The sequence below is a fragment of the Cyanistes caeruleus genome, chromosome Z, assembly GCF_971803275.1.
Source record: "Cyanistes caeruleus chromosome Z, bCyaCae1.hap1.1, whole genome shotgun sequence".
Taxonomy (NCBI): domain Eukaryota; kingdom Metazoa; phylum Chordata; class Aves; order Passeriformes; family Paridae; genus Cyanistes; species Cyanistes caeruleus.
Window position 1 is genome coordinate 72,402,406 of NC_141732.1, and position 13,926 is coordinate 72,416,331.

A 13,926-nucleotide genomic window follows, 5' to 3' on the forward strand; every position below is an offset into this window, starting at 1 on the left:
GTGTCAAGTCTACAAGAACCAAAGCAAATCACAAGCACCAACTGCACCAGAAGCCCTGGAAAAGCTGGTATGAACTGGTTCTGTTGCTCATGGAGCAGTTCCCAACTGAGGTAACCAGGATCACATCTCAGAGGATCTCAGTGCACTAACAACAGCCCTTAATTGCCCTGACCTGCCTCTCCAGCCATGGACACCCAACTCTCTTCCCACGCACAGGAGCTCCATTTAAGCTCAGCTATGGGCCTTCAGTCCTTGGCTAAGCTATGTTGTAGGTGTGTTTGTGTGTGTCCCGAGGTTACAGGCACAGCTGTGCACACAGGACAAGGACAGCATCAATCCAGGCCCAACCCACGCAGTAACTTCCCTGTTCAACTTCAGACTTGGCCTCTCACTACAGACCTGACTGGCAATTGCCAGTCCACAGCAGCAGCAGACATCCCACTACACACATCCTCCAACAACAGGAAAGGAAATTATTTAGGTTGTCACCACACTTGTGCATTTTACCTACCCAAACACTCCAATTCCTAAACACACTAGCAGCTCTGTATGAACACCAGCGCTGCAGAAGGACTCAACTACGAGCACCTCATGCTGTGCACCACCATACTTACAACATAAAATCCTGTTCCCAGCAGGGCTGGTCACCTCGCACAGCCACCGTTGTGCTCTTCACATTTTGCACTTTCAGGGTCACATACGTATTGAATTTATCTGGGGAATGAGACACAAAATGTTATCACTATCCTCATACCTTTTTCATCACATCACCTGCAACACTGCAGCATTTCCAGTTCCTACAGTACATCCAGGGAGACCTAAGTTGAAATGCTTATATGGGAAGATATGACTCAGTTTAAGAAGCCAAATGTTCAAGATGTTTTCCACCTGCAACGAATTTTCAATCATAAGTTTTTTTTAAAATCTAAACACAAATGAACAAAAACATGCAGCTGTTCACTTGCAGTAAGACACGGACAAACAGTGTAAAAACCTAAAGAACACAGACAGTATGATGCTGTATGAAATGCAGACAAGAGGAAGAACAGATAACCTGAAGGCACAGGACCCATCGTAAACATGAAGCAGTGTGAAAAACAAACTTGCAAAACATACAAACAGGAGGTTGGGTTGGTCATATCATCTCCCCTTCTGACCCAACTGCTCTCCTAGTCCCAACTCAGTTTTCTACGCATGAGTCCACAAATAACTTTACAGGCCAGCCAGGAGCAGAAGAAAAATACAGATTTATTGCTAAGTGTGCTGAAGCCGACCTGATCTAGGAAAACCACATCATACTCACATCTACACAAGACAGTCTCTGTTTAGATGCTTTGCTTTTTATGTCAAATCTCAAGAAAAATCCTGGAAGAACTTTTTTCCTAGTTTTTGCTCTTTGCTAATAAAACCAAAAGCAGCAAAGCACAGACATATTCCAAGTTTGAATATCAGCATCTAAGAATGAACAAACTCCCTTTTATGGGGAGTTATCACCTCAGGCCTATCTATCAGTTTCAAACAACATCTATTCCCAGTATTTGATCTCAATCAAGTCAGTTTTAATACTGTTGAAATTTCACATGGAAAACAAACATATAACAGCCAATGTGGCTTTACAAAGGGGAAATAAGACAGATTTGGTGACCTTCTAGAGCTACAGCACTGGTGGATGGGACAGAGTAACTGACATTGTCTGCCTAGACTTGTGCAAAGTACTTGACACTGTCCTGCACAACATCGTCGTCTTCAAACCGGAGAGCCATGGATTTGATGGATGGAGCAGTCTGTGGATAAATAACTGGCTGGCTGGCTACACCCAAAGACTTGTCCAGCTGTTGACCAGTGACAAGTGGTGTCCCCCAGGGGTCAGAACTGGGACTGATACTGTCCATTACATTTGGCAGTGCCAGGGACAGCAGGATGTCCCTGGATGAGTGAGGGCACTCTCAGCAAGTTCACTGATGACACCAAGCTGTGGGGCACAGTCATGCTATGGAGTGAATGGATGCCATCCAGAGGGACCTGGACAGGCTGGAGGGGTGGGACTGTGCAAACCTCATGAAGCTGGTTGATGAGTAACTCAACATAAGCCAGCAGCGTGTGCTCTCGGCCCAGAAAGCCAAAAAGTATCCTGGGATGCAACCAAAGGAGCATGAGCAGGAGGTTGAGGAACACAATTTATCCCCTTTATTCTTGTGACATCCCACCTGGATTACTGCTTACACTTCTGGCATCTCCAACATAAGCAAGACAGACAAGTGTTGGAGCAAGTGCAGAGGAGGAAACAAATCTGGTAAGAAGAGTGGAGCACCCGCCCCACCCATGAAGACAGGCTTAGAAAGCTGGGGCTGTTCAGCCTGGCAAAGATAAGGTTGTGTGGAGATCTCACAGCAATCTTCCAATATCTGAAGGCAGCTACAGGGAATCCAGAAAGGGATTCCTCATCAGGGACCATAGCGATAGGACAGGGAATCATCATTACGAATTGAAAGGGAGGAAATTTAGTTAGGTATTAGAAAGAAATTCTTTGCTGTGAAGGTGTTGAGACATTAGCACAGGTCGCCCAAGGAAGTTGTGGATACCCAGTCCTGGCAGTGTTTGAGGCCAGGCTGGATTAAGGCACTGGGCAACCTGGCCTAATGGGAGGTGTCCCTGCCCATGGCATGGAACTAGATGATTCTTTAGGTCCCTTCCAAATCCTTAACATTCTGTGACTGTATGATTGTATAATTTTAATGCATCATTGCTATGTGTTACTATAGCAGACCTTAGCATCTAGCTTCCAATATCATAACAGTAAGGGAAGAAACAGAAATTACATGATCCATGCTCAGGAAGGAGTCAGAGTCACTGAATTGTGATTCCTACATATCCAATTATTCATTACTACATTACACCTCCCTGTCTATTTTACTCCTGAATCCTCCTGGGACACTGAGTTTGTCAGAGAAGCCATATACCTTGCCTGACTTAAACCTAGACTAAAGGACAAATCTTTTTCATTTGTGAGCAGGCTTATTGTTTAGGGAAAAGATAAAGCATACAGTGTCTCCTTTCCAGCCCTCGAACTCAAGTTTTCCTTCCCTGGAGGGAAAGGTTGGTGCACAGACAGATCACGATCTGCTGTGGAATACAGATGAATCCTGGAAAGTTTTCTGCCATAATCTGAGGACGGCTATATCCAAAGAATTAATCTGAACAAATAAATTATGAATACAGTTGTGCAACTGTTCCAGATCTAAACACTTGAACAGATGTTATTTCAGAAGTTTTTATTTTTAAGTATTTTATATAAGTGCATTTTATATTTTGCAAACTGTACATCAAATTTCAAATGATAAATCTATTTGCTTGCTAAGGGATTCCTTGCTAGCTTCCGAACCACAGTGAAAAGAAGTTGCCCAGATTGTAAATTCTGGGTGTCACCAGCTGTTTGTTTTTGTTTTATTACACAGACACAAAACCTAGCGGATGGGGTTTTCATTCCAAGCACAACCATTACGGACTGCCACATAAGAGAATGATTCACTTCTGCAGTTCCATGCAGCAACTCCAGTCAGGATTGAGAAGGCACTAAATCCACAGACACACACACCAGTTCTGCTTACTGGACGTTTCCAGATCCTGTTCTGAACAGGGACGGAGGCAGGATGAGATGAAAGGGCCCAGAGAGTGGGGAAGGGTGACAGTAAAGGAACATTTCCTCATTCATCACCTGTTCAGTTGTTCCTTATTCATCAACCTGACAGGTTGAGTAGATAAAGGTTTCTTACCACTGTGACACCAGGTCACAGCCTCAAATTTTCTACTAACTCAGACTGCCTGGATTCTCAAGGTAAATTAGGTCACTCCTAAGGAGAACATGAAGAAACTGAGATGAGGTGAACAAAAACTGGAGGGATCAGCATAAACAGCAGTGAGAGAGCAGGGGTCCCCATTGCTGCAAACAAGCAGTAGAGCATGACTTACCTGGTGGTCCATGGAGTTTAGCTTTTTTTACTGTAAAGAGAAAAAAGGAAAAGAACAAAATAAGAGACTGTCAGTGACTTTATCCTGCTAGAGTTTCTTTGAGTTAAAGCATCACGTGCATCATATTAACTGAACAACATCCCCTGCACAGTCCTGGTAGCTGGAAATTCACACTCAGTTAACAGATCTGGAGACAAAAACTCCTTTACACCCCATGGCACCTCTGTAAGTGATGCACTTAAAAGAAACAATCACAGGCTTAATGTTTGGAAAGCAATGTGATATGTCTAATGCAAAGCAATCGAAACACCAGTCGTTTGCAACCAGAGGTTACTGCTGCTTAGCAAGATGTCATTTCATACCACCTCAATTATAAAGTTACTTACAAAACACTCTGCAATAAATAAACATTTCTTTATAAACAAAGAAATTCTCCTAACACTGTATAACGGACTACAAATTGAAAATAATCAAGCCTGAATTGCAGCTCCCCAAGTAGCTCTATACTGTGACATTGTCAATTAAATAAGCCAAACAAACAGCAGTGTAAACTCAAATGTCATTTTTACAAGCTCTACTCTCTTAATTTAATTCCAGGACAGTATTTATATATAAAAATAGAATTGTTAAAACATAAAACAGTATTGGCTCTTATCTCACCAGATGGAGAAGGTCCATGTCTACCTAGGGGAGATTTTGTTTACATTTCCCTTTTGCAAGCTCATATCCTCACCAGAATTGCTACATGTAAGCACTAAGAGAAGACATCTCTAGGCTCCAGCTAGTTTTCCCAGTGGAAAACTAACACTAAGAAGAAAACATATTTAACAAGATAGGAAGCAAGATATTCCAGAGAGCAAAAATATTTAAAAGGTGGTGCAGTGAAGTTTCCTTCAGAAAACAGAGCTGCCAATACTTAATAGAGGCTCACAGTGTCCAACTTTCAAGGTAAAATTTCTGAAAAAAAAATTTAAAAATTAAAACCATTTAAAAAAAAAAAAATGTCCTGACATCATTACACTCAGAGCTGCAACAGCGTGTGGTAACAGTCTTGCTACTTGAGAAATTCTCCTTTGCGAGCATCTACAGTCCAGGTAGATGCTCGCACAAAGGAAAATACGCACCAGGTACATTATGAATTGCAGGATGCAGCTTTCACCTAGACTGACAAGGCCACAAACCTTTAGGTCCAAAATAAATTGGATCATTTTCTCCCAGATTCAGGGCCTGAAGTATTCCTGACGCTGAACCTAATGGTGCAAGCAAAACATACAATAGTGTGGGCCAGCGTTTTTGACTGAAGATACACATGCCTTTAAATCTCCGAATCAATCTGTTTAACCACTGAGAAATACGCAGAACAATCTACCCTCTTTCTAGGTTCCATTGCATACCACACAAAAGCAGATATACCATTAAATACTGCCCTGGAGTGGGCAGGCACCAGCTTATGAACCTCCTTGTTCCCCTCCTTTGCAAGAGGCAGGAGACAAAGAAACAAGTGCATGTGCTCGGGATAAAAAAGGCAAAGGAAGGCAGGGGACAGACAGGAAGCTTCAGCTGGCCTCTCCCTGTTTCTAACAAGCTCAACTACTGTTAGCTGCGAAGCAGAGGCAACCCCAGTGTAGAAATGTGGTACCATTTGCTATAAAAGCAGCTGGAGTGGGCCGCTGGATCCCAAACACAGAGAAGAGACACAGCCTCCGCAGTGGCAACAGGCAAACTAAGAGACAGATGCTGTTTGTACACTGCGGTCACAGCCTCTAAATATTCAGAGGTTCTTTTGATGAAAGGCAGCAAACCCTCCACTGCCTTGGCAGCTGAGAGGGGTACCTGTGTGGGATTTCTGCAAGAGCTGTCCCAGGGATATCAAGGGAAGCAGCCAGACTAAACAACGATCACGAGCCTGCTACAGACCCACATGGCAAAAATGGAATCCTTAGCAACTCCCAGGAATGAGCACCATGACTCTAGCAAAGTGCATGTAATAAATTGTGCCTTTAGATTCAGAAAATTCCATTAAAATGGAATTTATAACTAAGAGCTGAATCACAAATCTGGGAGTCTCATCTCACCAGTAATTCATTTGCTCTACCTGTAAGCCTGCACAGCATGTCCTAAAATTTCTCAAGAAAAGTTACTTTGACATGTTTTTATTTTGTTAGCCTCATAGGAAAGCACTTCCTAGGGGTGTGCAGAAAGCATTGCAAAGGTGCAGCTCCCAGATCATCTCCCAGGACAGGGAGATGCAGGATTCCCCACATAAGAACTTGAATTTCTGTGAGCTCAGAGCTGGAATGGGCTGCTAGGCACCGCTAAGGCCCAGCCCATTTGTCAGCCCAGGGAATCTGCAGATCAGATGCACTGCATCAAGCACTATGCACTATGCTAAGAAGGACCACAGCTTTCCAAAGAAACGCTACTAAAAAAACTTTTGTACCTACACCTGGTCCTTCTCTCTTATTAGAGCTCCTCTACGTCAACCTCTTAAGGAAGGATTCAAGGTTGAGTTCTGAAGCTCTAGAGAAACTTGATGCATCAGTTACTCAGTGTTACAGCAAAGGCTGGGAAGCCATTGCTACATGATGCAGCATTAAGTACTTTGAAATCAAGCCATGCGTAACAGCACAGTTTTATAATATAAAATCTAAGTTTTATAATATAAAATCCAATTTTTATAATATAAAACCTGTACCACAAAACAAAACTATTCGCTAGAGCACCCAGCAAGACCAGGCTTTACAGGTACAGTTGCTCCTGCATTGCCATAAAGCAAAAACATAATATAAGTTAATGGTGTAGATTAGGTATTTCCTGACTCACTCTGTTATCCCACAGTACTCCTTTCTCTGGGGAATGAGCATTTTTAAACCAGCTGGGGATGTCAAATTCTGTTCAGTTTTAAATGGCTCTCAGCAAACTGGGCAGCATACTATGTCCATCCATTCAGATGCAAACATCAAACTATGCTGATCCTATGCCACTGCACAGGATAAGCAGGACACCAAGGAAGGAATGAAAATTATAGAAAATTAGAAAGGAAGGCAAGACCTAGTGCTTTGCATTGCCCTGTGCAAGCACTTCATGAAAGAGATGCACAGAGATGCACCTGCTCTCTCTGCACATAAAGATTAATTTAATCTCCAAGAAAGACTTGAGCATATTGGAGATACAGGTATTCCATAGAGTTATAGAAAGCAGACAAACCTTGATGTAAACATTAAATTCATAGAGATTTTTTTCCTCTCTCTCAGAATCTCTCACCATTTTGGCATTACTCTAATGAAGACACAAAAAGGAAACTTGGAAGTTTTGCCTGCAACTTACGAAACTAAACTAAACTAAAATTTTTTAAAAGCCACAGCAAGATCCCAGATGCTCTACAGCCATCACTAACAAAGGACTGGAGGGTCAGACAAACTCCTAAAGACAAACACAAGAAAAGGAAAACACAAGCCAGAAATTGAAAAAAAATGTCCACCATCACTGTGGGAGGATGAAAAAACAACAGCAGAGTATACACTAGAGTATTCTTAAACTCAGTTCTAAGAAGAACGCCTTGTTATCCACATCTTTTTCAAACATCCTAAATGATTTTTTTTTTTTTTCCTAAGCAGGTGCTACATACACCACTGAGATAATTAAAATTAAGCACGCCAAATTACTGCAAGGCTCAAAAAACACTCTCTTCAAACTTCCTATGTAGGCACATGGTCATATTCAGTCAAAGGGAGCCCAGGTGTTCTGAACACCTGTACATCCCAGATCACCTTTAACGCTTGCTTGCAAGTGAGAGGAATGCAGCACAGGGAGTGCCCGAGCAGATGGCCAAAAGATTACATTCTAACTAAATCCAGCACATGACTTATCACCCGGTCACTCCCCACACTAGAACAAAACCTACATCCCTTCGCAGGGGACAATAAAGTGCCATGGAGGGGCTGTGGGAGAAATCAGAAGAATGGAAGGGCGCAGTTTTAATTACCACTTTTAAAAAGAAATTCAGCACTGAAAGCAGAGCTTTTAAAATGCATTTCCTGATCAGCTACTTGATAAATAGCTTCCTTGTCCCTGTGAAACACAAATGCAGCATTAATGCATTTTCAAGAGCACTCTAACTTCTACAGTAACTTTCCCCAGCTGAACAGCAAAATCAATACATATTTCCATTTCACTCTGCTTTTCTCACCTTTTCCAGGTGGTCAGACTTCAGTGTACAGTGACATGCAGCACTAGGTGCAAAGGTTGCTTAAAGAACACAAGTAAGAGACCACAGCAAGTTGCTGATACTACCCAAGACTAAGTCAACACACCAAATTCACACCCATGTGCCCTCCAGCAGGCATGCAGGAGGAAGGGGAACCCTCTGTGAAGGATGCAATGGCTAGGCAGTGCCGGAGTCCCTCATTTTCTATAACTCAGTCTTTGGAAACAATTTTGCTGCCTAAATCCTGCACCAACAGTTATAGCACACGTACCTCATCACAGAGGCAGAAACTCAACACCTCCTACTCACTTCTTGAAAGTTACTGATAAAATACATGACAGGCTGGCAAGTGGCTCAAGACTGGCACTTTTCACAAGGACTGCCCTGTCCCTGGAGATCCCACCCTGACACACAAGGAACTTTCACTGAATCACAGAATGGGTCAGGTTGGAAGGGAACACAGTGGGTCCTCTGGTCCAACCTCCCTGCTCAAGCAGGGCCATCCCAGAGCACAGAGCACAGGATTGTGTCCAAAGGGTTCTTCAATACCTCCAAGGAGGGAGACTCCACAGCCTCTTTCCCTCCCCTGGAGATCAAAACATACACACTACACTGTTTCTGCACACCCTCATCTTCCACCTGAGGGTGAGGAAACCTTTCCCACTACTTGAACCCAAAAGGTGCTCCAGCCTGGAGGAAACAGGGGCAATGAAGTGATTTCACCAGTGATTTTAACTCAGTCACTATTTTGTTTCACACGATCCCTCTTAGAGCCCAGCAGCATCAGTTATGCCATTAAATGCAATTCCAAGTGCCATAGCAGAACAGCAGTACTGACTGTGCCATGAAGCTCTTCTCCTCCCTTCATAATTCTTAAGAAAGGAAAAGCTGGATAAAACAGCAGTTTAGTGGTTTTCCAAGTCTGCTACAAAGATTCAATGTGACACAGCCGCCTTGATATTCCCAGCCTGAGACAGGCCTAATAAGAAAGGCTCCACTGCATCCTCTTACATTTAGAGTTAAATTGTGTTCAGAAGGAAGAGATTTCCCTGAACTAGCTCAGAGAAAGGATAATTGCACAGGAGGTCCCAGGGGACCCAACAGCATTCAGCAGTACCCCAACAGCTTCTGCTGTAACTGCAGAAGAGCAGGGTCTCCAACTTCTCCCAGCAGAGCTCTGCAGAGCTGGGGTGGCTACTGCATACAAGGCTTCAGCGGTCTCTGCAGACAGAGACACGGGACCTGAGCTACATTCACTACTTTATACTTTGTTTTTCTGCCAAGCAAAACAAACCACTGGTTTACATATAAACATTGTTCCACTCAAGCAGGAAGAGAGTACTCTATGCCTCAGCATTCTCTTTGAGAATGATGTGATGGAAACACAGTGGGTACCTTCACGGACCAACAGTCCTAAAAGCTGAGACTGAATTCACAGTACACAGGGGATAACATTCTGTTATTGCTTAATGTGAAAGAAGGGCTGGGCTGATCAGAGAACTGCTCTGCTGCCAAAAGGAAGAGCCACTGCAAAATGCCACTCTGCTTGGTAACTGGCAGAGAACAGGAAAATAGCGTAGATTTTCAACAGTGCCCAAAGATCTAAGGTTCCTTCTAAGGACAGCATTTTTCTAACACAGTACTTGAAACAATCCTGCAAAAATCCATTGTCTCTTTGATTGAGGCAACTGGGGGGGAACGCAGATAGCCAAGTTTACCTCAACTGAACTGAGGGATCGATCTGCTTTAATAAGTAGTCCAAAATAAATGGAACAGACGTGATACAAGCTCATTAATTCTTTATAGTTTGAAGAAATAAAAAAAAAAAAAAATAAAAAGCCCAATATACCACAAAGCACTTACATACTGTATTTTCCAATCATGTAGCAAAGAGCTTTCTTCAATTTGACCACTCTGAATGCCCACAGGACAGATTGACTTGCCCTTCCCAAGGCTTTGGGAACCACAGCAAACAAAGGGAAGACACATTCCCTTCAGCAACCAGCCATTACTCACATGACTCAAGGATTCTTCTCAGGAAGGGGGTGGGCTAAAGAGAGTTTTTAATCTGTAGTCTGTGATAGTAAATTGATCTACCCAAGAGATTTCTGTATTGCCAGATGTCCTGAAAATGAATTAGAATCCTTCCTAATTCACATGAATTAGCATCTTCCTGCTCAGATGATCTGCAAATTCATTACCCTGTCCAGAGGCACACAAAGCTACTAAGTTTATTTGATTTACAATACAATTTCCAACAATCAGCTTTCTACCAGCCACTCCACCCTTCCTGCTCACTGGACAGTGACTGATAGCAGGTGGGACATGTGACTGCTTGCAGGGTTTTCCAAATCTCTATGCTAAGGAGACACATACTCAGTATTCCCATTCAAGGTTTGGCACTACATAATGAACACATCCCAGTGACTTCCCCACACTGCCAAACCTCACTAGATGTTTCCCTGTTCCTCTGTAAATACTCTGGTCTGTTGAGATCCAGCCCTTGCATGCACACAAGAGTCACAACCTGCAGAAGACAGCAACCACTTGCTCCCTTCTGTAGTCCAGACACTCCACAACTTGGGGCTCACAGCTAAGTCCCAAGGGGATACAGCTGCCTGTTTCTGGTTACTAAACTTGACCCCAACATTTGTTTCTTGCCAGAATTTTAACTTGTATGGGATGAATTTTGGTGAGCAAAGTATTGAAACATAAGCAGAAAATATCTAGCTTTTATAGGTAAAAAGCTATATATTACAGTCTTGTCTAAATCTCTATTACTGCCATAGCCCATAAACATCAGAGCAACACAGCACAGTGACTGGATATCTGGACTACTTCCCAGTACTTCATGCACATAAGTTTGGGAGAGTTTGCAGGACAATATAATGGCAAATCTACACAAACATGAGCAAACCCACAGTTAATACACTGTGCTGGTCCAGTTATAAAATTAAGGATATATACAGCTATTTTGTTCAACCATCCAGTCTGATCCCCTCCATAAAGCAGGCAATTTCATACCTTCTGCAAATATTGTCACTATTCGACTCAGCTTTTGCAGAAAACCTTGTAAATGTATATAGCACAGCTAAGCTTGCATCATAGCTTCATAGCATTACACTTCTTCCATCCCTATCAAAGTTACTAGATAATGTAAACAGAAAAAATTTAAAAACTGTGTAGGAAACTTTCTGGCATTTGCACATACTCCCCACATTCTCACAGTACACCTGGAGGAGCAGATAAACTTTGCAAATCCTTTGGCAAGAGCTGTTTAGCCGTGGGGGTTATTTTATAATAAAAGTCAGTCCTCATCAGCGAAAGAAGCCTTCTCTTAAAAGGTTCTACTTCTCTAAAAGGTATTTCATGCAACAGAAGGGGTGACAATTTACTTTCTATACTGGTTTAATGTACTAGGCAGTTAATGCAAGTAGACTTCTAAACACTTTCAATGAGAAAACAGATTTAGACAGTTAAGAGACACATCTGGGTCCTGTTTACAGGTTAATCTGTTACCAGATCTGATTTGACACACTGACTTAATATCACACAGGTTTTCAACTTCCTGAACTGAAGGGTTTCATATGTATTCTTGTTTGTGCATAGCTGGAGAACTCATCTGTCTGAAACACTCCTCGAACTACCGCCCCAACAGAAATTCACAGGTGAAGAAAACACTACTGAAATTTTAAAAAAATAATAAAAATAGTGCTGCAGAAGATATGGGGACTGCAGTTGTGAACAGTTTTGGGCAGAAAAATGAAATGTGTCTCAAACACAAACTGAATTTTACTATGGAACTGCAGAACAGGAAAAATGGAACTTAAACTACGTATCCAACTTGTAGAAGGCAACTGTGATGGGACTAAATGCAAAAGGAAAACTAAAGTGGTCTGCAACTGATTCCTTCCTTGATGTAGACATCATATTGCTCTTCCAAATTCTTACACTAGCATTTCTCAGGAAAGTAGTATCAGGATGCAAGGTCAGGCTATTGTTTGTTAGTTTGAAAATAATATTTGAAGTAGAGCTACTAGGACAGGGTTCACAGAGAGGAAGTGAGGGAGGAGATCCACAAAACAACAGGTCCCAAAACCCAGAAGTACCCTCATCTCCGAGCTTTTAAGTAAATACATTGATTTTACTAAAAAGCTAGCACACAACAGGATCTACACTGCCAAAATATGTAAAATACACCATGACCATTCAGTACTTCAAGTGAAAACCAGCATTTTAAAACATGCAGATCATTTTATCCAAAAAAGCCTCAGGAGATCGTAACAATAAAATGCTTAAAACATTGATAAGCTATTTGGTAAACCACAGCTCAAATCTTTATTACATTAAACATTAGCACTTAGTGGAACTTCTGCTTTGCAATAGAAGCTGCAAGAAGTTTACTCACAGCCGATCCAAGAAAAAGCTTCCTGAAAGGCAGTAGGAAGCATTCAATTGATTTCAGATAAAGAACAGCTGAAATAAGCTTGACATTATTGTTTTTTCTGTTCAGGAGGGGGGGCAGGGGGGAGAAGTACTCATGAACCATACAGCCAAGAAAGCTAGAATCAGAATCTGGAAGCAGTAAAGAAACTGGAACATGCAGGTCTTGAACTTTACAACCTTCTGAAACAGATCTGCACTGCCAGTGAGTCCAGAGCATCAAGAGCCCATTAAATATTCTCCAGTTTTTAAATTAAATGTACTTGGAACTAGAAAAAGTGCAGAAGCTTGTGTGTAAAAAAAAAAAGTCCAGACAGCTTGTGTGGTAAAACTCTGAGCAGGAGAGAGGAGGAGGTGGCAATTGAGCAGTGGAATTCCCAACATCAGAACGCTCTTCCAGAAATTCCCATCAATGCAGATGCTCTTCCAGGCTCTGAGTGTATCTAACCCCTCTTCTCCTGCTTGCATGGTCCCCCAGCTCAGCTGGCAGGCAGGTAATCTCGGGACACTTCTCCAGCTAGCACAAAACAGACTAAACCCCTGAGTTCAAGTCATCTTTCAGTTAATTACAACAATAATCGAGAATCATAAGCCAATCATTTGGTCCACGTTGGAACTCACTGAAATGACAGCCACCCAGTGCTTAGACAAAAATGTTTCCTCTACAAAAATGCATCTCAATATCATCCTTAAAGGCCCTGCAGAAAGTGTTCGCACCAGCTCTCAATAGCCCCACAGCAAGTGCTGGAGTACAAGGAGCCTCCACCAGCCTGCATGCTGCTCTGCAGAGAGCCCTCTACCTCATCCCAACCTTTTCAGCTTATCAGGCAACAATCACAATCTCAGCGCAAACTGACAAGTTAATTCTAGCAAGGCAAGAATCAGCATCCTCAGATGCTTATTCAGAATTGCGCTTTGCTCCTTCACAATGTTCCCACAGACATATTAATATCTACCTGAAATTTCACTCTGCTCTATAGCTGTTACCTCAACAGCCACTGGCCTGAGCCAAAAGCCTGATCTCTGAGACACAGTGGAACATTCAAACTATCTTCAGATGGTTTTCTTCATTGAGAAAAGGGTCTGAAACATCAATCCTATTTCTCCATGAAGAGCCACAACCAAGACAAGAATTTTCACAAGCAGGTGCCACAGAGACCCTTTTTGCTCTCCCACAGATGTTTGCCTTCTAGTCAACGCCTATCCCCCTACCAGCACCACGATGATGCCAGTCAGTTTTTTAATTCATTGCTCCCAAAACATCAGTTGCTTCACTAAGTCTGACAGTCTCACTGCTCAAATTAGAT

The 13,926-nt window shown here is 42.4% G+C and overlaps 1 protein-coding gene across 10 annotated transcripts in view; it reads right to left on the reverse strand.

Annotated features, from left to right (window-relative positions):
* Positions 1 to 13,926, reverse strand: part of UNC13B (unc-13 homolog B) — a 207,562-nt gene that overhangs the window by 176,842 nt on the left and 16,794 nt on the right. For 6 of the 10 annotated variants that reach the window (XM_086868139.1, XM_086868138.1, XM_086868135.1 and 3 more), the window contains exons 2-3: positions 3,970 to 3,999; positions 615 to 714 (exon numbers count right to left, since the gene is read on the reverse strand). In XM_086868139.1, the coding sequence (XP_086724265.1) occupies positions 615 to 714; positions 3,970 to 3,999 (130 nt within the window). The remainder of the gene's footprint in view (positions 1 to 614; positions 715 to 3,969; positions 4,000 to 13,926) is intronic. The other 4 variants (XM_086868136.1, XM_086868133.1, XM_086868140.1 and 1 more) reach the window with 1 other exon arrangement.